At 46.2% G+C, this 27,938-nt stretch overlaps 1 protein-coding gene across 2 annotated transcripts in view; it reads left to right on the forward strand.

Annotated features, from left to right (window-relative positions):
- LOC147692464 (RAS guanyl-releasing protein 4-like) overlaps positions 1–27,938 on the forward strand; it is a 516,206-nt gene that overhangs the window by 276,988 nt on the left and 211,280 nt on the right. For both annotated transcript variants that reach the window (XM_086938673.1, XM_086938674.1), the window contains 3 exons: positions 2,094–2,369; positions 16,165–16,245; positions 17,328–17,420. In XM_086938673.1, coding sequence (XP_086794799.1) covers positions 2,094–2,369; positions 16,165–16,245; positions 17,328–17,420 — 450 coding nt within the window. The remainder of the gene's footprint in view (positions 1–2,093; positions 2,370–16,164; positions 16,246–17,327; positions 17,421–27,938) is intronic.

Genomic DNA, 27,938 nt, shown 5'->3' on the forward strand with positions numbered 1-27,938 from the left:
ATACCAACCCCTGTGTAGTTTGGTCTGCGCAATGTGTGCCGGGAGGTTTCCCCACAGAAGACTTGACACCAATGCCGCTACTTTCCTAAAGTAACTCGGAGCCACCGGATACGGAGTGTTCTCAAGTATATACAGAAAGCGGGGCAAGGAAATCATTTTATAAAGTGCAGCCTTCCCCAACAGCGTCAGAGGCAGCCCCGCCCAAAACTTAACATCCTGTTTGAGTCATTCCATGGGAGGCACCAGATTTTTATTCATAAAATCCGTTGGGTCCCTTGTAACATGGATGCCCAAGTATTTAAAGGAGGAGCCAGTTGCCATTAGTGGGCATTCTGGACTCAGGGCCGGGACCGGATCCCTCAGGACATACATCTCCGATTTGTTCCAATTTAACGTGTAGCCCGATATCTTACCATGGCTATCACAGAGAGTCAGGAGCGCCGGCACCCCATGTTCTGGGTCTGTTAAGTAGACCAGCATGTCGTCCGCATATAAGGAAAGCCGGTCCTTCCAGCCCTCCGCCCAGCGTATTCCTTTCAGCAGCGGCGTTGTTCGTATTAAAGTGGCTAGTGGCTCCAATGCAATTGCAAACAGCAATGGCGAGAGGGGGCAACCCTGACGAGTACCCCTTCCCAGAGGGAACGTTCGCGAGATATGGCCGTTTGCCACCACCTGCGCAACCGGGTCAGCGTACAATAACTTAATCCATGCAATAAACTTGGGGCCAAAGCCCATACAGGCCAGAACTTCAAACAAGTAGTTCCACTCTACAAGGTCAAAGGCCATCTTTGCGTCTAGGGCCAGTATAACTGCTTGTGTAGAGATCGACTCTGCCTTAGCCAGCACCCCGTGTAATCTACGCAGATTTAGCGCCGTATTCCTATGAGGCATAAATCCGGATTGGTCCGGGTGCCTTCTGTTTTTTTTAAAGAACATTTTCCTGGTGGACTTTGGTGTAAAATATATACATATATCTATTTTTAAACTAATGTTATCTGGATTAATTACACTAATCCAAAATTAGGTCCAGTTATTTAATTTCGACTAGAGCAGGCTGACAGTTTTATGAAGATTGATCAGGTTTAATTATCAAGTCCGTGGTCAGATCTGCACATTCTACCATGAACAAAATTATTAAAAGTGCTGTTGAATACACGTACATCCCATGCCGGTTTCCATGGGGGGCCAGAGAGGGGTCTTGGAAAGTGTGAAATGCTTACTTAGGGTTGGGGGATTTGTAGGCCTGCCAGGGATTTCGTAACCAAATTAGTATATCCCCAAAAGTCATTTAGAGGTCCATTCCTAGTTGGGTGTAGCAATGTCCCCAAGAGAGACTACCTTATTCGATTTAAAGTTTTACTGGATGTGTACACAATTCATGAACATTGGCTATGGGTGACACTGGTGCTAAATGTGTCCAACAGCATAATGCTGCTTTCTGTGTTTGGTGTTGCTACGTAGCACAAACAGTGTGCAGCCAGCGTTAGTGATGGTGTCACTTCCTGTGAGGCAATTTCCAGTGATGTTCTTTGATGTACCGGTAAACGTGTTGCAACATTGCTTTCCAGTGTGTCAGTTAGGTCAGTGCAGTTCCTGTGATACTGTAAAAAATGCTAAATCATGATTACATTCGAGAGGTTTGAAAAAGTCATTTCCCAGACCAGTCAATTGCCCGAAGTGTTTAGGACAGATTATACGTAACGTGTGTACGCAACTGCTGAGGTAAATAGACACAATTTTATGTTCCAAAAATGTATATGGGGACCAAAGTGAGTGTCCAACATTTATGTGATGGTAACACATTATTATCAGAGAAATATCAACCCTAAAAAACATCACGCAGAACCAAACAGGCCCAAAAACTGCCCACACACTGACCCTTGAGACCAGCCCATCGGGCTCCGCCTTATTGCTCTGTAGACTAGTCCTAACCCGGTCTTGCATTAGCTCTCTGCCTCATAGTAGATAACAGCGATGAGAACATTGAAGCTTTAAGCATGCCTTGGCCCAGAACATTTAACCACAGTGAATTGTGTTAACAAAGAAACATGTTAGTCCCCAAATGACAAGCCTGGTCTTCTCCTCCACTGTAGACGCTGAACGAGATGACAGAGCTGCTCTCCTCTAGAAGTAACTACAGCACCTACCGGCGAGTATACAGCGAGTGCACCGGATTCAAGATCCCCATACTGGGGGTGCATTTGAAAGACTTGGTGTCACTGAATGAAGCGTTACCCAGCTTCTTGGAGAACAACAAGATCAACCTGAGCAAGCTTCATAGTTTGTACCATCAGATCCTGGACCTGCAGCAGCTGCAGCAGGCGGAGGCACCCTTCAATTTCAGCATGGATGTGGTTCACCTTCTGACGGTAGGCAGAGTTACATGTTCTATTTACCATCTTTGTCATCAAATCGAGCAACCACTAGGTTATCCACTTGGATGCTGCTAGGGGGATAAACTGCCTCTCTCATGTATTACCTTTTTCTGCTTAGAACAGTTTAATTGACACTTTTTTTGCATTCCTAGCCCATTTTAAAAATGTGATATTACTGTGATACAGAAATTGTGAGGTAAAAATGCAGCTATATCTTTCAGGATTCATTGTTCATCATGGTTGCTTTGAACGAGAACAACAAAATGCTCTTTTCCTTAATGAATACAGCATTGAACTCTTTCAGTGATCTTTTCTTGAAGTCTATGTGGTGTAGGCATGGCCTAATTTGCCCGAAAATGCTGTCACACATTTCCCTCCAGAAAAGACTAGGCACCCTGTTGACCATTCTGGAAGCATTCTGTGGCCTATCTGCTCCCATACCCCTTACAAAAGTGACACAGTGTATGGCAACCCTATTTCCCAATTAAAGAGAATCACTTGAGTCACCTGTCCAGCTATCAGCCATTTTCCTTAACTGGGGGCGTAGCTATCAACTGTGAAGCAGGTGCCCCAACAATGGGACCCAAAGGCCTAAGGAGCCCAGTGAGCCTTAAATATTGTTGAATTTTACTACATGACCAACTATTAGTAGCCCGTTTTCCACGATTGCACTAGGGCTCTGGCACCCTTGTTATTCCTCTGTCTTTAACCTATTGGCCTTTTCTTAAGCCTCAACTCACCCTCGGTTGTTGCATCACTGGGCCTATGGATGCATCTTTAACAGTCCAAAGTAAGAATAACCCCTTACTGTCACAAACTCTATGGCAAGGAAAAAATGCATGCATCTCATTTACCAAGGAATCATCCCTGTGCAAAACAAGCATTTGCAATACAAAACGTCACGCATTACTGAAAGTGCGAGTTATTGAAGCTGCAAATAATAAGTAATGCAAGACTATTGCATTGCAAATGCTTGTTTATTTAAAGAGCCTGCGTGTGGTGGAAGGGAGTGAAGAGAGCTGCGATTAAACAACTCTGCGGTGTCTGAAGGGGGAGGCCGGAAAAAGAGCAGGAGTAGCCTGCTGGGAAATTGCAGTACATTTTATAACATAGTTTATTGTAAATCGGGAGAAGCAGCAGTTAAAGTAAGGCGTGGTTGGGAATCACTTCCAGTTCGCTCTCCTTTGCATGGGGTCACGGTTGGATACACACAGAAGGGGGTGTATATAATGAAAATGGAACTTTGGACATGTTGTGACTTGGGCTGGCTGCTCGGAAGAATTGCTGCTGCTGTGACAAGTGATCGGCTCTGAGGAGACAGCGGCAAGGGAGTGATTCAGGAAGGAGGAAGAGGTGGGTAGATGAGGGGCTAGGACAGGGAAGCAAGTTGGATTAACAGTGAACAGCGGGAGGGGGTGATTGGGGTATGGGAGAACAACCAGCTGTGGGCTCAGCGCCTTCAGAAAAAGCAAATAAATTGGTTTGCCAGCCTGAAATGATTAAATGCAAATACGCTGTACTGAAACCAGCTCCTTTCTTAAAGTCAAAGTGGCGCAGTTTATAAATAAACAGAGGCGAGAGAGGCCATGCTACAATGTGAAATAAAGAAATACAAATACGCTGCAGTGAAAGCGGCACCATTCTTAAACAATCAAAGGCGCGTTTAAGGTCAAAGTGGCGCGCCACCAAACTAGGCAAAACCTAGTAAGAAAAGAGTGCTCAAAGAGCACCATAAATAACATTGAAGGTAAGAACACATGCAGCAGGGGCAGTCCTCATGGGAGGATGCAAAAATGTAAAATGAGGGACTACTATGCCTATTCACAAATGAAATGCCAGCATTTAAAAAGAACAATAACAAGAGCTAATTGAAAAGAAGGGCGGAAAATGGGCGGAGCTTAAAGTCCATACATGAATACAGCATATCTCAGAGAGACAGGTCAAGTGCTGCCTATGCAAGACCTAAAAGGCCTTTTTTGTCCTGAGCCCTCACAATAGGGTCGTGATGAAGCTCGCATGAACAAGAGGTAATTGCATGCTCTGCTGACCATTAATGATGATAGAACATGCTTTGAAGGTCTCATTTGCTAATTCAGTGCCGCATAAGCATGTATTAATTTACCCTTCCGCCTGTGGATTCCAGCGTCACCGAATTAAAGTTCGTCAGCATGCAAGGCTCCTGCTGAAATTGTTGTTCTTTTATCATTTGAGCTGAAGGCTTTCTTTCACTAAAAGAAAGCCCCTCTGACGCGTAGCAAAAGCCTTCCGCAACCCCTATGGCCTCCGCCCTTCAAGAGGACCCTATTCAGGCCGTGCCCTATACATATATGTGAGATATTGGAGTCTCGGCGGCCCCTGACCAGTCTTCAGGGCTACCCCCATCATTTAGCAATACCCCATTGAATACACCAAGTACACCACCCGTTTGTTTCCCCGTCTCTACTGTCACTCAATGGCAGATGCAGCAGCTGCGCACACATGCCCATGGGGTTCGCATTGCTGCTGTCTGGGGTGAATGTAAGACATTGATCTACATTCTGTCCATCAAATTGTTTTTTGTAATTTTCTCCCTGAGTGTACTGGGGTAGCTCAGACGTGGGTCCCAGAGCCTCCACACCACTGGAGTCAAGCTAGCCGGGCTGATGAGAGGTGTTACCTCGAAACCGGTCTGGTCCTCGGATGCTTGATTCCGGTCTGGGAAAGATATGGCTGTTGTAGTTCGGACTGGACTGTTCCCATGGGGCACAGGGTCAGAGCTGATTTGCATGAAGCCATTATCTGACCCAGGGTGGTGTGGAGTGCAAAAAACGATGGATTTAAGCCCAGATCCTTGTACTGGGGTGAATGTAAGACATTGATCTACATTCTGTCCATCAAATTGTTTTTTGTAATTTTCTCCCTGAGTGTACTGGGGTAGCTCAGACGTGGGTCCCAGAGCCTCCACACCACTGGAGTCAAGCTAGCCGGGCTGATGAGAGGTGTTACCTCGAAACCGGTCCGGTCCTCGGATGCTTGATTCCGGTCTGGGAAAGATATGGCTGTTGTAGTTCGGACTGGACTGTTCCCATGGGGCACAGGGTCAGAGCTGATTTGCATAAAGCCATTATCTGACCCAGGGTGGTGTGGAGTGCAAAAAACGATGGATTTAAGCCCAGATCCTTGTACTGGGGTGAATGTAAGACATTGATCTACATTCTGTCCATCAAATTGTTTTTTGTAATTTTCTCCCTGAGTGTACTGGGGTAGCTCAGACGTGGGTCCCAGAGCCTCCACACCACTGGAGTCAAGCTAGCCGGGCTGATGAGAGGTGTTACCTCGAAACCGGTCCGGTCCTCGGATGCTTGATTCCGGTCTGGGAAAGATATGGCTGTTGTAGTTCGGACTGGACTGTTCCCATGGGGCACAGGGTCAGAGCTGATTTGCATAAAGCCATTATCTGACCCAGGGTGGTGTGGAGTGCAAAAAACGATGGATTTAGGCCCATATCCTTGTACTGGGGTGAATGTAAGACATTGATCTACATTCTGTCCATCAAATTGTTTTTTGTAATTTTCTCCCTGAGTGTACTGGGGTAGCTCAGACGTGGGTCCCAGAGCCTCCACACCACTGGAGTCAAGCTAGCCGGGCTGATGAGAGGTGTTACCTCGAAACTGGTCCGGTCCTCGGATGCTTGATTCCGGTCTGGGAAAGATATGGCTGTTGTAGTTTGGACTGGACTGTTCCCATGGGGCACAGGGTCAGAGCTGATTTGCATAAAGCCATTATCTGACCCAGGGTGGTGTGGAGTGCAAAAAACGATGGATTTAAGCCCACATCCTTGTACTGGGGTGAATGTAAGACATTGATCTACATTCTGTCCATCAAATTGCTTTTTGTAATTTTCTCCCTGAGTGTACTGGGGTAGCTCAGACGTGGGTCCCAGAGCCTCCACACCACTGGAGTCAAGCTAGCCGGGCTGATGAGAGGTGTTACCTCGAAACCGGTCCGGTCCTCGGATGCTTGATTCCGGTCTGGGAAAGATATGGCTGTTGTAGTTCGGACTGGACTGTTCCCATGGGGCACAGGGTCAGAGCTGCTTTGCATAAAGCCATTATCTGACCCAGGGTGGTGTGGAGTGCAAAAAACGATGGATTTAGGCCCAGATCCTTGTACTGGGGTGAATGTAAGACATTGATCTACATTCTGTCCATCAAATTGTTTTTTGAGTCTTTCAAGGGATAGCAGCTGCCAGAGAATGGTACAAGTGCGCTTCTCCCTCTTCAAGGAGCTTTAAGGGATATAAAACATTATCATTTACCCGAAGCCTTCCCACCCCTTCCTCTATGGTTTCTATCACTCACTGACAGCTGCAGCAGGAAACAGTCCTGCAAGACTTCTGTTGCAAATTTTTGTTGGTTACAGTACACACCTGGGAATGGAGTGTGAATATCCTTGCAGTGTCCTCTGTGCAGGAAAGCTTAGAAAATTGGAAAATATTACCAGTTACTGCACATGTTCCGAGGGATATGATTAATTGGAGAGACTTAAACATCTCTGCATGGTATGATGTCAGATATTGTAGAATGTGATTATGCCACTCGAGGCGCCAATGGGACCCCAAACTCCCGCATGAGAATGCAGAAATCCTGCAGTGCCTGTGCACATTTCGTAGTGCCTGCCGGCCCTAAGAACAGGAAGTCGTCTAAATAGTGCATCACGTGTCTATGCCCTGTGGCCTCGAAGAAAGCCCATTCTAAGAAACAGCTGAACATTTCAAAATAAGCACAAGAAATTAAGCAGCCCATGGGCATGCATTTATCCATGTAATACTTCCCCTGGAACGTAAATCCTAACAAGCGCTGGTCCCGCGGGTGTACCGGGAGCAACCTAAATGCTGATTCGATGTCTGATTTCGCCAGCAGAACACCGGGGCCCAGGTGATTCAACAGGTCAACGGCATCGTCGAACGATGCGTACCGAACTGAACAGACATCCGGGTCAATGGCTTCATTCACTGAGGCCCCCCTCGGGGCCGACAGATTGTGAATGAGTCTATACTCCCCTGGGTCTTTCTTCGGAACCACTCCTAGAGGTGAACACACAAAATCCGCCACTGGCGGGCATGAAAAAGGTCCTGCTACCTGTCCCAAGCTGACCTCTTTGGTAATTTTCTTGGCTGCCACTGCCGGGTTGTGTTGAACAGACAGCTGATTTTTACAAAAGGGGCTCCCCCGAAAATTCCCCGCCGGGATGTTGAAGCCATATAGGAAACCATTCCTCAAAATCCCGGCGGATACATGATCAGGGTATTTGTTCAGCCAGGGAGTCAAAGCCATGATGTCGATGGGTGAAGATGCCTGCCTCCCAAGCATCACATCAATCCTGCTTGGATCCCCCCTTTCCTCCCGAACTACCGCTCTTGGACCTACAGCTACTTTCCGGGTGTGAGGAGTTCCCACAGCCCGCACAAGCATGCCGGAACCTACATGTTCCCTGGGGCCTGTTACGGTTACCTCTGTTGAAACCCCAACAAACGCCGCGCTTGCCCCCATTTCCGCCGGGCTTGGGCTGTGATTCCCCCCCAGCGCTTGTCCGAAAGGGCTGCGCCGGCCTTTGTTGCACTGCCCCAGACCCGCTCCCGCCCGGCGAGAACGTACCAGCCGATCCAGGCAAGAGCTGTTTGTGCCATGACACTGTGTCGAGGCAATCCCACGTTAAAGTTACATCAAACTCTTTAGATTTTTGAAAGTGAACATCATAACCTTTCCATTCATTCCCCCCGTACATTTAAAAATCCATGATTCTGTTCTGGTAACATGATAGATCGAGCAACACTTCAGGTTTACGTTCCCCCATTACTGCCGTAAATATAGAGAAGGCCTTCACCCAGTTCGCTATGGTCTCGTCGACCCTAAATTCCGCCATCTTGGCCCGTCATACACTGGGGTGCCATAAATCTTTCTGGGTCTTTGCGTACTCCATCTCACGATGGTCGGTCAACAGTGAAAACATATTAACATACTTGTCCCCCCATATCATTTCCTTCGTGGCCGCTGGGATGTGCTGGGCCACCCTTTCGCGCCTCGAAGGTACTGAATTCTCCCCTACCATTGGTAACGGGTTCTTACCGGGTTCAACCGCCGTGTCTACTGTCTTTTCTCGGCCAACCGCCGTCACTCCCGGTGCCACCTGTGGGGGAATAGAAGGAACATTCGCCGTCCCAGCTTCTCTTGACTGCCGTAACTGCTCGATTATTAATCTGGCTTCCTCAGCCGGATCCCCCGCAGCCACTGCCCCCCCTGTTTTCTTCTTAAGCCAGGGTAACACTGCCGCTAACTGAAGGGCCAGTTCTGGGGGCATCTGATCATCCTCAACCGGCGACAGGGATTGGTAAACCCACATCCGGACTCGGTACCGGGCTGTCCACCGGTGTGACGGGGCCTGCTGGGGGTACCTCAGGAACCGGGCCCTCCCCCGAACCCGCCCTCTTCTTACTACGTTTCCCCCTACCCTCTGGGGCGACTCCCGGCAAGGCCGGACCTATCACCTTCTTAGGCCGCCCAGAGAGGTTGTTCTGGGCTGCTATCTGCTTTTTAACCTCAGCTAAGCCCGTACCGATCGAATCCACTTTACCCAGTTTACAGTCCATGACCGCCATTCGGTTCGACAAAGTGCGCAGTATCTTCTCCAACTCGGAGCTCTTTCCCGCCTTTTTGCCGGACATGACTTCGTTCACTCCGTTCGACTTGATCGACGAGGTCCTAGATCCTACAGACGCCTGATTACTGAAAGAGAAAGAACAAAGATTACAAGTTCTCAAAATTGCTGCTTGTTCCATCGAGGGCTCACGAGCAACGAGTGGTGCAGCCTTCCGAGCACTGGAACAAGAGGACGCTTCATTCGATTCCCACTCTATTTATCCGTCTGCGGGAGGGCGGGGGCCCTCCTCGGGTACGCCCACCTGGGCGCGGTCTTCCGGGCGGGTGTCTAGGACAACCCCTTCTGGGCGGGAAGGGCGTGCCCCGGCTACGCCGCTTTGGGCATACCAGCCGAAACACGCCTCCCGCCCAAAATGGTTTCCCGGGGGGATCGGGGCACCCATCCATACGTTCGGGGGGACCGAGTGGTCTTCCCTTTCCAAAAGCAAGCGTGTTTATATAGTAACATGTGCAAAAGAAAGTGCGGCCTGCAACGTGCACAATTAGGCTAACATAAGGAAAATTACAATGGGCCATGCAGGAAACACACAACAGAAGGTAAATGTAGAGAATGCCAGATTACACCATAAATGTGACAACATACACAGAGTATGGGGCTCTTCTTAAAATAGTAACACTGAAAATCCTTTCTCTTACCTAACCAGTTGCTAAGCTTTGACTGGGTTTGATTCCCATAGGTGGCATTGCCACCCTTAGCTATAACGATGGAATCCCCTTACATCAGACAGTATGCAAAAACATAAATGCGTTACAAGTGACAGTGCCATAACAGAGGTAATCCTGCAATGATCTGCAAGGAAGTAAAATACACCCTACCAGCAAGTTAACATCCACCACCCTCCTCTTTTCCTGATACATATAACATAATTAATCCCCAACGGGTTTACCTAGAAGCAATCAGACCAGGACCGCACACTGAAACATAGATGAAACATTGCTTGGATTGGAGCATGACTTGAAACATCATCACTGAGCCACTCTCACTCTTTACTAGAGAGGTTGCTGAGTCGATCTTAGTTTTCCCTCTGCACTCTGCGAGGCCTTGGCTCACTTCTGACTGACTCTTGATCCTGGAGTATCCTGTCTCTCTTCTTTGACTGGGCCCTTCTAATAGACTTCAGCGGGAAAGTCTGCATCACAGGTGGCAACAGTGATCCATGGAGTATTGTTCGGAACTCTAGATACCCCTAATGATGATGATGGTGTTACACTGTTCCTCCTTCTATTCAGAGCCTCGCAATAACTAACTTGGGGTGGCTATAAATGACACTACATAAGTCTCTATTTCCCAAAAGCTATTATTGCTTCTTTGAACTTGCAATCCTGCATTCTTCTCTGTTGCTTTGAGAACTGCAAATTCCGAAACATTAGCTAGAGTTAAACCAATGCCTCTGACCTCTCATCTCCTCCAAGATCACTCTCTTCTGCACTGCTCTAAAGTCCCTCCTAATCATTAGATCCATTCAAATACCCACTCCACTGTCCCTTGTCTCTCAGATGTTCTCTCCACTCATCCACATTCCTCAAAAGTCAGCCAATCTTTTTTGTGCCCTTTTTAGGTCTCGGCTAGCGTAGCTGCGCACATGCGCAGCTCGCTCGATAAGATTTAATGTTTTGAGGAGTTTCAGTAAAGGGCTTTCAGCCCGCCCCTCTTTTTTATTGGTTGGCATCACTGTTTATGCTAATCGGTGGCCAGCCATTGGAAAAGAGCTTTTTGTCTCATGTATTTTTGGCTTTTCCGACGGCCCACTTGGCCGGGCTTGCCTGCTTTCCTCCTGTTGCAAAGGTTTCTTATCTTTATGGGGCCATGTGTTTCAAACACATGGCCCTATAAAGACAAGAGATCCTGAGATCCTCTTTCACTTTCGGGACAGCGCTGCGCTTTTGAAGAGTGTACGCAGCCGGCCGCATGGTGGGATTGAACCCTGGGCCTGAGTTGTGACTGCCGAATGCAATGCATTCCTTTCTGGGGAAGAAAGTATTTCCGGTCAGGTGCTCGTACGCCCTGAGTCACTGAAATTGACCGTAAAATACTGTTTTCTGCGCACTGCTAGGCACTTGGACGCCACTCTGCCGTAATCTGGGCGGTGTCTCGCCAAGCTTTTTCCGACCTTTCAGTGTTTGAAAAAACTTTGGGGGTTATTTTCATCTCAATGTTGCAAGAAGTGTATGCAATATCGACGAGGGGGTGGGAAGGGTTAATACCTTTGCCTTCTTTCATATTTGACCTCAGGTTTATTTTTCTTTACTGGTGTTAACTTCCAGTTTGGCTCTGTGTTTCTAATAAGACTCGCGGCTGCCATTTGCGGGTAAAGTAATCAGGGCAAAGAAATGCGATGGCGAGTTGCTGGGTTAAATACTATCTTTCTTTGGAATCTATATGAAGTATGTGACCCTGATGCCTTTGTTGGAGCGCGCAGCGCCATGTCTGACAAAGAATGTGCTATTTTTTGTTAAATTATTCTCAAACCCTGAGTCTAACGTTAATGCAGCAAGTTTTGTTAAAATAGAAATGTTTGTGTAGATTCCTAACAAAAGTGCCCCTAGGCGAGTGCAGAAGGCTGTAATTTCCATTCAACGTTACACATTTGTTCGAGTTGAGAAGAATGAGCCATAGAAACCTGGGACCTGACCTTTGCACACAGGTCTCTGCAGCAGGCACTCAACCCACCCATTTTAACAACTTAAATGTGATTGCCTTATTATAACATGTAAGTGGCAGGCAGAGGGCAGTGCTGCGCCTCCACGCCCTCAGCAGGGCGTCTGCAAATGCCTTTACCCAGGTTTTAATTGACCTTGATCTAAGCCTCCCTTGAGCAGGAAAGTGCCTTATGACACTACTTTTCCCATTGCAGCGGGGGTTCTCCTTTATGTTAGGGGTCGAACTGAGGCCAGACGCCAGTCCGGCACAGGCCAGGTCTGTGGTACCCGAGCCAGAAGCTGTGAGGGGGTGCCAGGGGGCAAACAGGTGGTCCTTGGCCTCCAGGCTGCGCGCCCGCATGGCAGGGACCAGCCATGTTCAGGTACACAGCCCCCTGGCAAGTCCTTTCCCTGTCCATGGAACAAGGTGTGAGGGTGAGTAGGAACATGTGTGCTTTATTAGTCTCTCCTGGTTTTTACATATCCGAATATGGACAGTGCAGCCTGCTGCATGATCGCCGCTGATGTTGCGCAGCTTGATTTTGTTTACTTGTTTGTAATATAGCGCTAATGTGCACGATAGGTTAATGCACGTGCCCCAGATGCTTGTGCAGTCAGGAGGTACAGGTTGGCTTCCAAGAAGGACTGATTTTGCTTTACCATATTCCGAGGCCAGAAAAATGGTTACCTTTCAGCTTATAAATGGCATTACAAGGCCGTGGCAACGCAGAATATTCTGCGCGCTGAAGACACCTGAGGCATTGGCACCGAAAAACGTTAAAAAAAATCTATTTTCTTGCGGATCAGAGGTCATGAGGTTTAATAAGCAGAAAATTGCCTTCCTTTCAAAAATGTTATAAGTCAGACTTTTTCTCAGTTATATTCCCTTGTGGTTTTGCCTTCCTCAGACCTTGCTTTCCCCACTTTGGCTGTGTGAAAATAAAAATTTTATACTTGTCGTCCTGGTTTGTACTTTCCCAAAATAGTCAAGGGCTGTTGCAGTAAACACTTGAAAAAAGCTTCGGTTTTGGCTCTTGAATAACAAAGCCTACCCTTTCATACATTTTCCAGCACACCTGGAGATTCTGTGAAAGAGTTAGAATGATATTCCAACTTTGTCACCACCGGTCCCTAGCAGTTGTAAAAATAAAATGAGTTGATCATATCGAAATAGGACTCGGTTTACCGACCTCATAAATATGTAAGGTTTAGTTGGTCTTGTCAGAATTTGAGCTTGTGATCTGAGGTTCAGTTTATTGATATATCAATGGGTGCCTACTCCCTTGGATGCCTTTACCTTGAACACTTACAATAAAAGGCCGAGCACTCAGGGGGTTCTCTGAGTGGCAGGGAATGGCAAAACACTTAAACTACCACTGGCTTGGCCGTTTAGCGCTCATGAAGTAAAGCACTCATATATTGCCAACCTAATGTTTTGTGTTATAAACAAAATTCCTACTTCCCAGCGTTTTTAAGTGTGAAGTGTGCCAGCGAAGCTAGCTAAGACACAGTAAAGTGGGGCATGAGTACTGAAAGCATTGAATGCAGGTGATTTCCGTCCCTCCATAAAGCCAGGCTCATTCAGAGTAGATCTGCTCTAGCTGCTGAGTTTCGACTTTCGACCAGTAAACCTGGACCAACTATGGGATTTTTGTCAGATCACCTCACCCCCTTGTACCTTAGTTGGCTTAGCAGATATAAAGGCAGGCCCACATACAGTGGGTTTGTGTGGCAGTGGGCAGACTGCAGGAAAAGTTATTCCTTGATTTGATTTTACTCCAACCCCTTCCATGCTCGTGACAGAACCATTCCGTCATGAGTAACGGTTGGGCTGTGCTGATGACGGAATGGTTCCGTCGCGACCACGCCCTCGATTGGAATGTCCAGCACAAGGCTGGAATTCCTGCCACACGCGAGCGGTTAAGCCTCTGGTTTGGAGTATGAAAGGCATGGGAGTATGACCCATCTCCTTTACTGTCAAGGTGAAACTTTGGCTGTATTGGCATTGGTCCACCATGGAATTAGAGGTTTATAAACTATCACTAAAGGAACTGGTAGGGTCCCAGGGCCATCTAAGGATTCCTTGGTCAGCCTACATAAAAAAAGCATTAAAAATGCAATAGGTCTCGCCTTTCATTAAGTTGAAGCCATTTGCTTTGCTATACAATACCATTAGCAAAGCAAATGGCTTTAACTTAATCAAAGGCGAGACCTATTGCATTTCCAATGCTTGTTTACATTGCAAACTATTTGCCCTGTCTTTTTAAACATTCTCTCACATTAAAAACTCTCCACAAATTCACTCCCTTGCAATATTTACCTCCTAGTTTAAGACATTTGACATTGCCCCCTAATCAAGTAGGGAGTGATGGAAGTTGTAAAGGTTTCCAGGTACAGGTGAGTCTCACTTTTGTCGAAGGACAGGTGCTCCTCGAGCTAATATGCAACTTTTTCGTCCGCACCTTACAGGATCCTGTCTAATTGGTATTTTGATGGCTCTGTTTATTTGAGACTACTCTCACATATGTAGCCCACTTATATACCTCTGCTGTCCATCACAAGTGCCAGCATTACATTTTAACACATCATGATCTCTGTGTAGTCTTTATCGCAGTCGATCACTTTCCTTTGTTGCCCACGTTTTCCCCTCTTGTTTTGGACCTCAGAGCGATGCCTTTCATTCAGGCTTTCAAGTAATCCTCAAAGAACAAATTCATAGCCAATAAAGTCCACAGCATGGACCTGCTTGCATCCTTATAGATTGATGAAATCCGATTTAATCCCACATCTGTAAAATATTTGATGTTTAGGCCCAGTTAATGTAACCATCGACTAACTAATTTTAATTGTTTTGTAACAAGGATTTTTCAATTAGGCCTTGTTTTAGGGAACAAAATAAGCAGTGTTTTCTTTAACTCTGAATTAGTATTTAGGTTGAGGGTCGACTTAATGAATTTTCAACTGGTACCGAAAATATATTCCTCAGATTTCTCCCTTTTAGGAATGATGAGGATGAAGTGGTCTCTGAGGGAGCAGTGAAGGGTGATACAGCTTAGATTCATCAGGTCCGGTTTGGCGAGAGGTAATAATACAAGCAGGACTTCGTTGGCAAGGCTTGAGATTGTGCAGCTTCATGCGTTCTCTTAATGTCTCTTTTATTTTCTGCTAAGCAATTATTTTAGATCCTTGAGTAACTTTGTAGAAGTCAGTACACTAGGTGAAAAATTAAATGGCTTCTTGTGGGATCCAATTATTTTGGATTGTTGGTTGTGAAGAACCGGGGTTTAACCCAGCGGCATCAGGGGCATGCCTAAGATCTTCGAGTTCTCCTGTCTTGGTACACAGAGACACGGAATACTTCTGGATGGCATCAGAGACCAAATTTATTAGCTGCAGCTAGTAACAGTGATCCTAGAAATACATCACGGTGTAAATTCTCAGGAGACTTCTCATTTTACTAAGGCGAGACATCTCCTTTTATACCCAATATTCACATTATAAATGTACACCCACTGCACAAAATTCTACCCAATAAGGTACATTTTCAAACAAAGTATCACATAGCAAAAACTCAATTTACAGTATCCCAACCCAAAAGTTAATTATTAGGAATGTCTCAAATTCAATCTCCACAAGCCGGACAACCCTATAATTAAAAGCATAACCCATGTAATGAAGAAACATAAAAAAGAAACAGTAACAGATGCTGAACAAGATAAGGCATGTGCAAGGAAACTAAAAGTTAACGATGTCCTGAACATTGATTGGCAATCTCCGACAAAGATCGATCAGGGAAATTGGCTTTGCGAGGTCAGTTTCAGGTGAAGAGGTCAGTTTCTTACAGTTCATTTCAGAGTCAGAAAGAAACCTAGTTAATGTATACATGAACTAAGAAGGCCAGGCCACTTTGTTCGCCAGGCTACCTTCACAGGCCTACGTTAGGGCAAAACAAAATGGTGGTACAGAACAAAATGGAGTCAGACTCGAGAATTACAAAACCTCAGTTGGTCATTTTGTATTTGACTAAGAAACTTATTGTGGTCTAAGTGGTAGATTTCTATTGATACTTTATGGACTTTTAGAGAGATAGATATTTTGCTTTCAAAATCTGCCTTTGACATTGCGCTCAGCTTGTTTCATGCCTTTGTGAGTCTTTTTGATCTACTGAGCATGATGGGTCAGTTTCTAGAAGTTGAGCACCAGTGACATGTCAGGCATCACACTGGGCATGGAGAGATTATGAAGATAAAGAAGAGGAGAATCTACAGGTCATGATAACTGGAGTAATTCCAATTTATTTTGATTGATTGTTTATTTATTTATAGACAAAATCCTGATTTATTTGTTGGTTTCACCTGGAATGTCGGCTGGGAGTATTGTTTAACAGATATGTGATTGCATTGGGTTGCCTTCCCCATACCAACTAATTATCAAATGTCTTTTATATTCAGCTGTCCCTGGACCTATTCTACACAGAAGATGACATTTACCAGCTGTCGTACTCTCGAGAGGCCAAAAATCCACGCACCTTGGTAAGAGAAGGGGAATGCATGGAGGAGGTGGGCATTGGTGGGTGGAAGTGGGGGCCGGATTTAAAACGTCCACGCACAAAGGCTCATGTTATTTTAGAGGATTTTACCTATAACTTCTCTTATGTTTACCAGCATATGAAGAAATGTTTTACTTTTAACAGGGTGCATTCGTCTTATCATTCATTGGTAGTTGTTTAAGATGAATGGAAAATGGCATAGCCTTTCCATATCATCAAGAGTTGTGAAAGTACAAAAGATCTGGTGTTCTGTCCTAGCACCAGATCAATAACAATAACCCTCAAGTTTGCAGGGAAGAACATTCATTCTAATAATTATGGTGGCCCTCGAAGGTGACCACACACATTTGTGCTGATTCTACGGCACCAATCAGACCCATTCTTTGGGGGTCTCTTGCTGTAGCAAATGAGCTCGTTCATGATGTCCCTCGAATACTAGGAAAGTCTATCATCTACGCCGGTCATTAACACGATTGATTTGGGAAATTGATAGACTCTCTCCAAATTGATTGAAGAGACACGTTATCCACTGAGCAAGTAGCCATAAATTAACGAGGAGCAGATTGATGTTCTCCTTGAAGGGCATTGCATTGGGCACTAGCATGGCATTATTTGAATTTCTAGAATTGAATACAACTACCAATGTATGTATCACGCCAGCTGAATGATAATTCGAGTTAGTTCAAGGACATAGCAAATATTTTAGTTTAGGATGAAATAATGGTCCATTCTTAATATTGTGTAAGGTGAGTAAGTGGACATGTTCATTGTGAGACCCGGTGGTAAACTAAAGGGAACATTCCACGTTTCTATTTAAAGTAAGTTGGGTTTTTGTTGTTTTGGCCTTTATGCAGTTAATAAAAGTGTTGCTTGTGTTACTCTGAGCTGAGGTGTGTGTACTCTCGTAAGGAATGTAAAGGGCATGTTTCTTCTGCTTTTATAAGGAATGTATTGGAAGGTAAAGCATATGAGTAGGTGGCAACTTTAGAATCATCACAACCCTCAGACACACTGCAGCATCTTTTGCTAATTCTGTGTCCCAAACTGTCTCTCTTCTGCTTCTAGCCTTCAACCCCTTATAAACCCCCAGAGGCAGTATTAGAGTGGGGTCCCTCTGACCATGGCACTACTATCAAGCATGTGCAGCAGATGGTGGATGTAAGTATTGCACATAGTGCACCTTCTGTTTAGCTTTTTTTGTGTCTTACCAGACAGTGTGCTTGATGCCACCTTGTCAGCATTTTTATTCACATACATGCTGTAGGCCATGACAGAATCTAAAGAACTCTGCTGTGGCCATTAGGAATTTACATAGAGAAGAGAAAATACAAAAATGTATGTCATGTACCTGTCCATTTGTTCTAGTTCGAGCTTGAGTCACACTTCAACCAATACATAGGCTACTGCATGTTTTTTCATGGTGCTGCACTGTTGCATCTTTTCACAAGGCTATATTTGTACCCAGTATCATATTGATCTGATAAAGACTTCTAGCTGCAGATTCCTTACCTTTGAATTTCCCAGGGTGGATCCGGAAACTTTTGCTGAGCAATACCCTTTGTGCACAACTTTGGGTGGCTCCGTTCGGTTCCCTGTGATGTCCTTGGTGTCAGTAGCATCAGTTATAACTTCCTGGTGCCTACATAAGCGCCATCCAGACGCGCAGACGTCAGTTCTTTTCTTTCCGCACCAGTTAAGTGACGATCTGGGAAGAGCTACCCCTCTGCTGCTTTTTGGCAGGCTTTTTTCTCGACTTTTGTCTACATTTTTTGAGTAGCGACTTCATGTGCAAGGGATGTCTGGTAGGAAGACAGGTTTTAAACCATGCGGGTCTTGTTTCCGCATAATGTCGGTTACCAATCCCACCGTGCATGTCTGTGGTATCTTGAACGCGACCACAATTCGAAGTCGTGTTCGGACTGTCGGGCGACGGCTCCGAAGACCTTGAGGGAGCAGGCGATGAAGTTGCTCGTGGCCCGGCGGTCGACACCGTTAAGCCCGACTCCGAGAAGGTCACGGTCCAGCTTAAAGAAGAGGAGGTCGCCGGACCGCTCTTGTAGCCCTAAGTCCTCTATCTCGAATCATCTGGACACTCGGGGAAGAGGCACAAGAAGAAGAAGGAGTCCAAGCCGACTTCGATTTCACCTCAACTGGCGTGTGTTTATTGAGAGAAGTAAGGAGCACCGACGCTCTAGGCACGGTTCTGCGGAGCTGGAGCCTGAGTCGACTTTGCGCCTCCCTCCCTTTCTGGGAGCCGGAGCCACTGCAGCTCAAACTAAAGATTTTTACGAGGCCATGTGCCGTGTATTTGAGAGGAATGACCCCGTTGGTGAGCCCTCTGGCCCAGCGGGTGCGGATGGGGCCCCATTGGGTCTGACACCGTCCGCTTTGGCCATGGCACCGGTGGGGCCTCAGGGATCCAACCCTGGATCCGGGTCGACGCCGGTCGTGCCACCACAACCTCCCCCGGCGTCGAACCCGAAGTTGGTGCTTGCGACATCACCGATGCCCATCAGTGGCGCAAGCCCCATCCTTATCCCCGATGACACGGAGCCAGAAAGGCATCGAGCAACGCCGATTCTGAGGTCAACAGAACCCATGGGTTCTATGTTGTCGCCTGAGAACTTTGTGGACATGCTGGGCTCAGGAGAGGAATGGGAGGAGTCTGGGGACCCATTAGAGAACTAGGATGTCTCTGAGGAGACTATGGACTGGTATGGGGAACTTGGCAAAGCCAGTGGTCTGGATACTTCCCCAGACACTGGCATGCTCTCTCCTCCTACTGTGGCTACGGAGGAGGGGCGTCCTATGCCATGGTGGTTAAGAAGGCAGCTGAGGGCCTTGGACTGGAGTTGCCCTCAGTGCAGGTCAGGACTAATCTCCTGACCGAAGTGCTTCAACCTGGGGCTTTTACCTCTGAACCCCTATTGCCTTTTAATGAGGCACTTACGGATGTCCTTCTAGGAACATGGTCCAAACCTAGCACAGGGACTCCTGTGAATAGGACGAATGCACACCGCCATCGCCCAACTCCGGGCGACCCACAGTTCTTCAGCCAACACCCGACCCCAGAAAGTTTGGTGGTGCAGTTCTCCACATCCCCGGGCACATTCCCTTCCGCTCCTCCGGATAGGGAATCCAAGAGACTGGGCTCATTTGGGAAGAAGTTTTCTTCCTCCAGTCTGGCATTGCGGTAGGTGAACACTGCATGCTTATTGGGCCGTTTCTCCCACTCTCTTTGGGAGACGGTTGCGCAGGTGCTGCCACAAGTCCCAGAGGAGGCCCGGGCTGTGCTCTCTCAAGCTGTCAAGGACGGGAGGGATGCAGCAAAATTCGCCATACTGCGTGGTTTGGATATGACTGATTCGCTGGGCAGATCGATTTAAACAACTGTGGCCTTGAGGCGCCATGCCTGGCTTCATACAACTGGCTTGGGAAACATCCTTTACCACGCATCCATTACAACGCAGTATGTTACATCACGGTTTTGACTACGCAAGTTGTTACATCAACTTACAGTGGAGGGCTCTCTAGACTAAGGAATAGTGTATTTACTATTCCAACACCATCCCTTCTGTACGTAGACCGGAGTTGAAATAGTAATTCACACTGTCCCTAAGTCCAGTGCCCTCCAGCGCAAGTCGATGTAACAACTTGCGTTGTCAAGACCGCGATGTAACATACTGTGTTGTAATTGAACGCGTTGTATCGTCATACATCCAATTGGCTTCTCAGGAGATGTCTAGGCCAATTTGATGGACATGCCCTTTGATGGATCCACCTTTTTGGGGAAAAGGCAGATTGGGCCCTGGTCAGGTTTAAGGACTCTCGAGCTATGGCCAGAGCCTTGGGCCTTTCCTCCACTCCTCGTGGCCAGTCATCCTTTCGGAAGGGGTTTCAAGCCGCGTCAGCCCTATCTCAGCCACCGTCCTGCACAGACTGCCCAAGCCATGCGTGGATGTAGACGCAGTACATTCCGTCCTCAGAATGTAGGCTAGAAGTTGTCTACCACACTGCCCCTAGCAGCTGCAGCCTCCACGCATTCCTAGGCTGATTCTGCAGGACCACACTACTCAAGTGGGTGGGAGAATTCGTCAACATCTCCCCCGCTTGAGATCTATAACAACGGACAAGTGGGTCTTGCAGATTGTCAAGAAGGGCTATTCTCTTCCTTTCCTTTCTTTTCCTCCTTCCATTCCACCAACTCAGGAACAGCTGTCGGAGGATCATTTGAAACTGTTTCAAGAAGAAATACCAGCTCTTTTGGCCAAAGGAGCTATAGAAAGGGTCCCAGTTCTAGAAGTAGGCAGTAGCTGTTATTTCCGCTACTTTATGATTCCGAAGAAGAACAAGGGCTTCGGCCCATTTTAGATCTTGGGACCGTCAATCTCTTCCTCATAAAGGAGAAATTGAAAATGCCCATTGGAGGGTATTTGATTAACAAAGGTATTCCTTCAGTTCTGAGATTCATGATGGCACATCTTTACCTAATAATAGCCTGTTTTTTTTAATCCTTTTTGCATCAATGATTTCTGAGATGTCAAGCTAATGGCTCCATGACCACATCTGGCAGACGGGCAGCCTGGTGGGAGCTGTTGCTTGACTGAATTACATGGGACAGATATCCAGTAACCCAGATTTTATTGACCCAAATTAGAGGCAAAAGATCTTTGTATACACAAGACTAATGAAACAATGATGTAGTGAACTAAGGCAATCAGAAATGTCTTAAACGTCTTTCATGCTTACTTAAATAAATGACCTAACTCATTCTTTCAGCCTTTTCCCAATGTGATACAAGACTTACCGGGCATACTTTAGTGAGCGGCTGTAGAAAAGATTAATAAATTTTGATTTTTGAAGCTAGGATATTACTCAAATTGTAGGGCTTTTATTAATTTGGGCAATCAGCCAGTAAGGTACTCAGCTTACCTAGTTTAAGACAATCAACACTATAGCATCAGTCGTGGAATATGTGACTCTCTGTTCTGAGAAATGATAGTGCTTTGAGCGACTTTAATTTTAGACTATTATAGTTAATCTTTCTGCTCAAATTTAATATCACAATGTTTGCTTTTATCAAATCTTTCTCTTGCGAATCCTCCCTCGTTCAGGTCTTCAGTTTTTTATGATGGCTACCTGTCACTCATGTGATTTCACCATTCATTTGTTAATGTCTATGCCCATTTACACAGTTTCCCTCTCGAGAGGATAGGGCTTTCTAGCAGAGTGAGCGGTGATAGGAATCAAATCACTTATTATCATTTCAATACAGTGCGCCAATGTGGCTACACATTAATCCACTTGACTCTTTGATATGAATTTAGTACGTTTTAATTATAAGTTCAGAAACAAATCAATGGAGGTAATTCTCAATAAAGTTGTATAAATGTACAAAGAGAAAGTCCAAATCTCCCTATGAGATGTACCCTATTTAGTACAAAGCAACTAACTAACTCTAAGAATATGACGCATGTAATCATAAAGAACCTAACTTTCCTTACACTAATTTAATAACTAATGGTTCCATTAGTTGACCAATTACCCGATTCGGCTTTGGCACCAGAGGTGTCACTGTGCAGGTTTCTGCCACTTACATTTGATATATTTACCAAGATAGCTAGAGGGATTGTGTCTGGCTCTCCCCTGGACCCGGTGCCCCCTAAAATTTGGAAGGAATTTGAAGATGAGCTTTTCCCCACACTCCATCTCATTTGCAATCAATCCCTGGTGACTGGCACCGTCCCTGCCCATTGGAAACGGGCATTAGTCTCCCCTTTGCTAAAAAAACCTTCCTTGGACCCTGACTGCTCTAAAAATTATCGGCCCATTTCACTGCTGCCATTCCCCGCCAAGATAGTTGAGAGGGTGGTTAGTAACACTCTATCCACCCACCTGGAACATCATCTCCTACTTGACGAGGATCAATTCGGCTTTCGGCCCGCTCATGGAACCGAAACAGCTCTTATCTCCGCCATGGATGAACTGCAAAGGCGTGCAGACAGAAGACAGGCTTCATTTTTGATCCTGCTCGACATGTCTGCCGCCTTTGACACAGTAAACCATAAGATCCTACTAAGGCGGTTGGCGGAGGTAGGAGTGAGAGACTCTGCACTGCAATGGTTCCACTCTTTTTTGACTGATAGGCAGCAGGCTGTTTCTATGCCACCTTACCAATCATGCCTTTCTCCGGTGTTGCACGGAGTCCCCCAGGGCTCTGCTATTAGCCCAATTCTTTTTAATGTGTACCTTAGGCCGCTAATTAGGCTTATTAAAGGATTCGGCATTAAAACTGTTAATTATGCCGATGACACGCAGTTGATCCTTTCATTGGAAGGAGAGGACTCCGTCTCCATGGAGGTCTTTCATAATTGTCTACGGAATACGTCAAGTTGGTTAAAGACTAACTCACTTCAGTTTAATGTTGGAAAAACCGAAGTGCTTTATTGCGCTGGAACGAGGATCCCCCGCCCATTTCCTAACAACTTCTGGCCCCCAGAAACAGGCTCTAATGTACAGCCTGCAGAATCTGTCCGCAACCTTGGGGTCATGTTAAACCAAGGACTCAGCATGGACACCCATGTGCAGAAAACGTCGGCTTGTTGCCTCGCTATCCTTCGCTCACTTAGGAAGGTTCTGCCCCTCTTACCCACTTACGCGCGTGCCCAAGTGGTCAGATGTACTATCCTGAGCAGGTTGGACTATTGCAATGCCCTCCTGCTTGGGGCCCCTGAATATCTACTGGACAGGCTTCAAAGGGTTCAATCCGCGGCCGCGAAACTGGCCTTGGGGTGGCCTAGAAGATCTCATGGACCATTGGCCTTGGCAAAGCTACATTGGCTCCCTCTCAGACAAAGAATTCAATTTAAAGCCCTCTGTACAGTTTTTAAAGCTCTTCATGGCTGCGGTCCAGCTCCTCTACAATCCAAGTTTGTTTGGTATACCCCTATCAGAAAACTTCGATCATCTGATGCTAGACTGGTAGTGGTTCCTAGATTTAAAAAGGTCAGAGCTGGAGGTAGATCCTTTGAGGTGGCTGCCACCAGACTCTGGAACTCCCTCCCCATCGAGCTTAGGTCCACAAATGAACTCTTGCAGTTCAGAAAAAAGGTGAAAACCTGGCTCTTTCCTTGCTAGCCTTCCTACTCTGTCTGGACTCTACCCCTCGTTGGTCTCTGTCAGCGCCAGGATGCCTGCAATGGTGACGGTTGCGCTTTATAAATTCTCAAAATAATAAAAATAAATAATAAATAATAAGGGGAACTTTAAAGTAAAAGCATTTGAGTAAGGACATAATCAAATAAGGAAAGGAGAAAGGTGCCAGCCATCGGAATCTTGTGTAGAAAATATTCTGATGATGGGTCAAGTAGCTTAAAGCCTCTCAAGCAATAGCATAAGTTAAGTCTGCTCCCAAAGGAAACCCAAGATGGACTCTCTCCCTTTACCTAAACACACCACATAATATTATCTGCCTTTGACGTGACACTCATGTGGCTCCTCCTTGGGAAATTTCCACAGCCCTATTGCAACTGGATACTTAAGCACCTTTTCTCAGCCAGAAAGCACATTATCTCTTCTCGTCCATGACCATTCCTTTTCCTTGAGAACTACTCTCGTCACATGTTACCACCATTCCCTTGGCCGACTCCTCTTTCTGATGCTTTGCCATCTATAAACAAAAATGTCTTTATTCTAAATAACTAGGCTTATCCCACCTGCAATAGAAACAACTCAGTAGCAGACATTCCATACTTGAAGGTTAAACGTGAAATGCATTTCATATCTTATTGTGAGCAGCAACTAAATGAATTTCCTCTTGAGGCCTAGTTTTTCTAAGTTAACATATGCACTGAGTTACAGAAGATGTGTGCACCTTTCTACACATAAAATAAATGCAACTGATTAAAAAATGAATAAATGCTATGAAATATAAATGTCTCAGTATAAATGCATTTGCACATAATTAAAATCACATTTATAACGTTAAACATCAATTGTATACATCCTAGGTAAGCATTTCACAATAGTACATTTTAGGTTATTCTTCTCCTGTCACATTAATACATAAATTGTTCCATAGAATTATTGATCATAGTCTTAATACATTTATTTCAAATAACACATTATCTAATATAAACTGCTCCACCCCTTTTAGTACGTTTTCTACAACAGTGTATATTTGAGTGATGACAGTATGTGAGTATGATGCACTCCTGCACTCCTACATTATCTCCAGGTAGTATCAAGACTACACTTCTGCAGTCCCCCCTCTGATGGTGAATCAAGCCATCCCAGATCTCTTATCTTATCTCCCGATCTTATCAGATTAACTAAGTTTAAACCTTTTTTGTGGCAATTACTGTTCTCTTGAACTCCTCCAATCATATCATTTCATGATAATAGTCATCCTGTTTTCTCTCAAGTCTCATATCCTTTCCCTTTCTTGAAAACCATTTCTGCTCCCTGTACTTCTGGTGCACCTTCCCTCACACAATCAAGAATACTGCACAAAGAACAATAATCAACAGTAGTCTAAAACAGAACCTACTATACCACTCCCCAAGTCTGTGATCCACCTGCCTAATGAACTAAATCCATGTCAAACTTTATCCCAAAAACCTTCTTCTGCCAATCCACTCGCTTCATTTTGCAAACCTGTAATATTCTTTATGAACTTCTGCAAATCCTTACTCTTATCTGGGACCTAAGGACAACACTGTTGGGCCTTTAACATCCGGCAAACTCCACCCTCTTTTGCGAGCAATATGTCTAGTGCAAGCCTGTTTTGGAAAGCCATATTTCTGATAGCAATCATCTCAGTATTTACAAGCAGCAAAGGCCTAGTAGTATTAGTTGACTTTCTATCAACTACAGTAGAAAGTTTTCTAATCTTGATGTCATTCAATATCACCCTTACACTTGGTAGTGTAGCTCCAAAGATGTCTAATACTTTCTCTCAGCAGAAGCACCTTGTTTAAATCTGGACCTTCCCTCTCACTCAGGGTGATCAAAATTCTTAACATTATTATTATTATTATTATTATTATTGGGTTTTGTAAAGCGCGTAGTCACCCGTACGTATCCCAGCGCTAAGATGCTAACAAGCTAGAGGGTAACAGGGGAAGTGAGGAGGAAAAGAGGCTCAGGGGAACAGGTGAGTTTTCAGCCGCTTCCTGAATCGGAGATAGTCTGGTTCCGTCCTGAGATCACGGGGAAGGGAATTCCAAAGGCGGGCCGTGTTGACAGAGAAACGCCGTCCACCCGTGCGAACCTTCTTCACTCTGGGGATAGTGATGAGGTATTCATGGTCGGATCGGAGGGATCTTGAGGCTTTATAGGGCCTTATGAATTTTTTTAGGACGGGGGGGCCTTTGTCCTGTAGGAGTTTGTGTGATAGACAGAGAGCTTTGAACTTCACTCGCTCTCTCACAGGGAGCCAATGTAGGTGTTTCAGGGCTGGTTTGCCCGTGAGATCTCGCCGGGGTATTGGTGAGAATCCGGGCCGCAGCATTCTGGATCCTTTGCAGTTTATTGAGGGTTGCCTCGGGAGTGCCCAGATAGATGGTATTGCTGTAATCCAGCCTTGACATAATAAGGCCTTGGATTAGTAGTTTCTGGGAAACAAGAGGTAGTAGGGGCAGAATCTTCCTGATAGATTTGAGGAGCCCGAAGCAAGTTCCGGCGATTTTTTTTGGCTTGCGTCTTAAAAGAAAGGTCTTTTTCAAGCCAGATTCCTAGGCTCTTGATCTCAGACTTGGGGGCCGGAGGTTCACCCAAGCAGGGTGGCCAGAGGTTCTGCGAGAGGGAAAGCCCCTTCTGGCCAAGGAGGAGAATATCCGTCTTTGAACCATTAAGCTTCAATGACGAGCTGTTCATCCATCCTTGAATTTCTGCAAGACAGTTATAGAGGTCCGAGGGTTTTTGGTTTGGGTGGGATAGAGACACCACTAATTGAGTGTCATCAGCATAGCTGATGATTTTCACTCCGAATGGGTTGACAACCTCCTCCAGTGGGGACATGTAGACATTGAATAATGTCGGGCTTAGAGATGAGCCCTGGGGCACACCACAATGGAGGGGGGTTTCGGGAGAGCGGGTGTCATTCTCCCGGACCTGAAAGGAGCAGTGGCCGAGGAAGGATTTGAACCAGGTCAAAGCAGTGCCCTCAACAACGATGTTCTTGAGTCGCTGGATTAAGACCCGATGGTTGACGGTGTCGAAGGCCGCACTGAGGTCCAGGAGGATCACTGCCACTGATCCTCCTGCGTCCAAAAGGGCTCTGGCCTCCTCCACTGCTGCAAGTAGGGCGATGTCAGTGCCCTGCCCTGGGCCGAATCCAGTTTGCGAGCATCTGAGCAGATTGTTGGTCTCCAGATACTGTGAAAGTTTTTTATTAACTAGTTTTTCAGCAATTTTACTGGTTCTGGGGAGGAGAGAAATTGGCCTGTAGTTGGCCAAGTCCGAAGGGTCCAGAGAAGGTTTTTTGAGTAGCGCCTTGACGACAGCCGCCTTCCAGCTGGGGGGAACTACTCCCTGGAGCAGTGAGGTGTTGATGAGATGAGTGAGTGGGGGGACGATGGTGGGGGCCACTTTCTTAAGAAAGCGTAGGGGGACTGGGTCCCTGGGGGATCCGCTTTTGATAGTATCTAGCGTGGTTGAGAACTCTTCCACAGTGACTGGTCCAAGAGAGATTAAACGGGGAGTGGTAGGGTTTGAGTTCATGCAGTCTTCCTCGCTAAAGTCGATAGGTGGAAGAGAGGCAAGGATTTTCTGAATCTTCTCCTCGAAGAATTTGGCCAATTTAAGGCATTTCTCTTCGGCTGCCTTGGGGTCTGGCAGATTCTTTGGTGCAGGGTCTGGAGCTTTAAGTAATTCTTTTAAAATGATGAAAGTTTCCTTGCTGGAGCAGGAGGAGTTTTCTATCCTTTCCTGAAAGAATGTACTTTTGGTGTTGCGAAGAGCGGACTTGTAGTTTTTTGAGGAGGTCCGGAAGGCGTCTTTCTTGACTAACGATTTATCCTTCCTCCAAGAGCGCTCTGTTCTTTTGCACTCCTTCCGAAGGAGGTCAAGTTCAGGAGTGTACCAGGGGGCAGGGCTCACTCTTTTAATTCGCCTGAGGGTGGAAGTTTTAGGGAGAAGTTTATCTAGTGATGTAGTGAGCCAAGAGTTGAACTGATTATCAGTGCTGGCTGGGTCAGAGACTGGGGGGGAGAGAGTGGCCCTGAGATTGGAGGCCCATTCGTCTGGCGAGAGTTTGTGCCAGCGTCGGTCAGTGACCCGGATTTTGGCCTGTTGGGTGGGTGGGATGAAGAGATTCCAAACAATAGATATTAAGAAATGGTCTGTCCAAGGGAGGGGGAGGGGGGTGCAGGTGGTGAGACCTGTGATGTTGGTAAATACGGGGTCCAAAAGATGTCCTTTGTCATGGGTGGATTCTGAGTTAACTAATCGGATGTCAAAAGACGTAAGGTCCAGGAGAAGTTCGAACGCAGTAAGGTCCTTGGGGTCTGAGAGATGGATATTGACGTCTCCCAAGATAAGAAAATTGGGAGAAGTGGTTGCTATCTGAGTGACAGTGTCGACAAGAGCGCTTGCGAATTTCCCTGGGGTTCCCGGCGGGTGGTATATCAGCAGCCCCGAGAGGGAGTGCGCGGGGGATATTTGTAAAGCAAATTG

The sequence above is a fragment of the Lissotriton vulgaris genome, chromosome 9, assembly GCF_964263255.1.
Source record: "Lissotriton vulgaris chromosome 9, aLisVul1.2, whole genome shotgun sequence".
Taxonomy (NCBI): Eukaryota; Metazoa; Chordata; class Amphibia; order Caudata; family Salamandridae; genus Lissotriton; species Lissotriton vulgaris.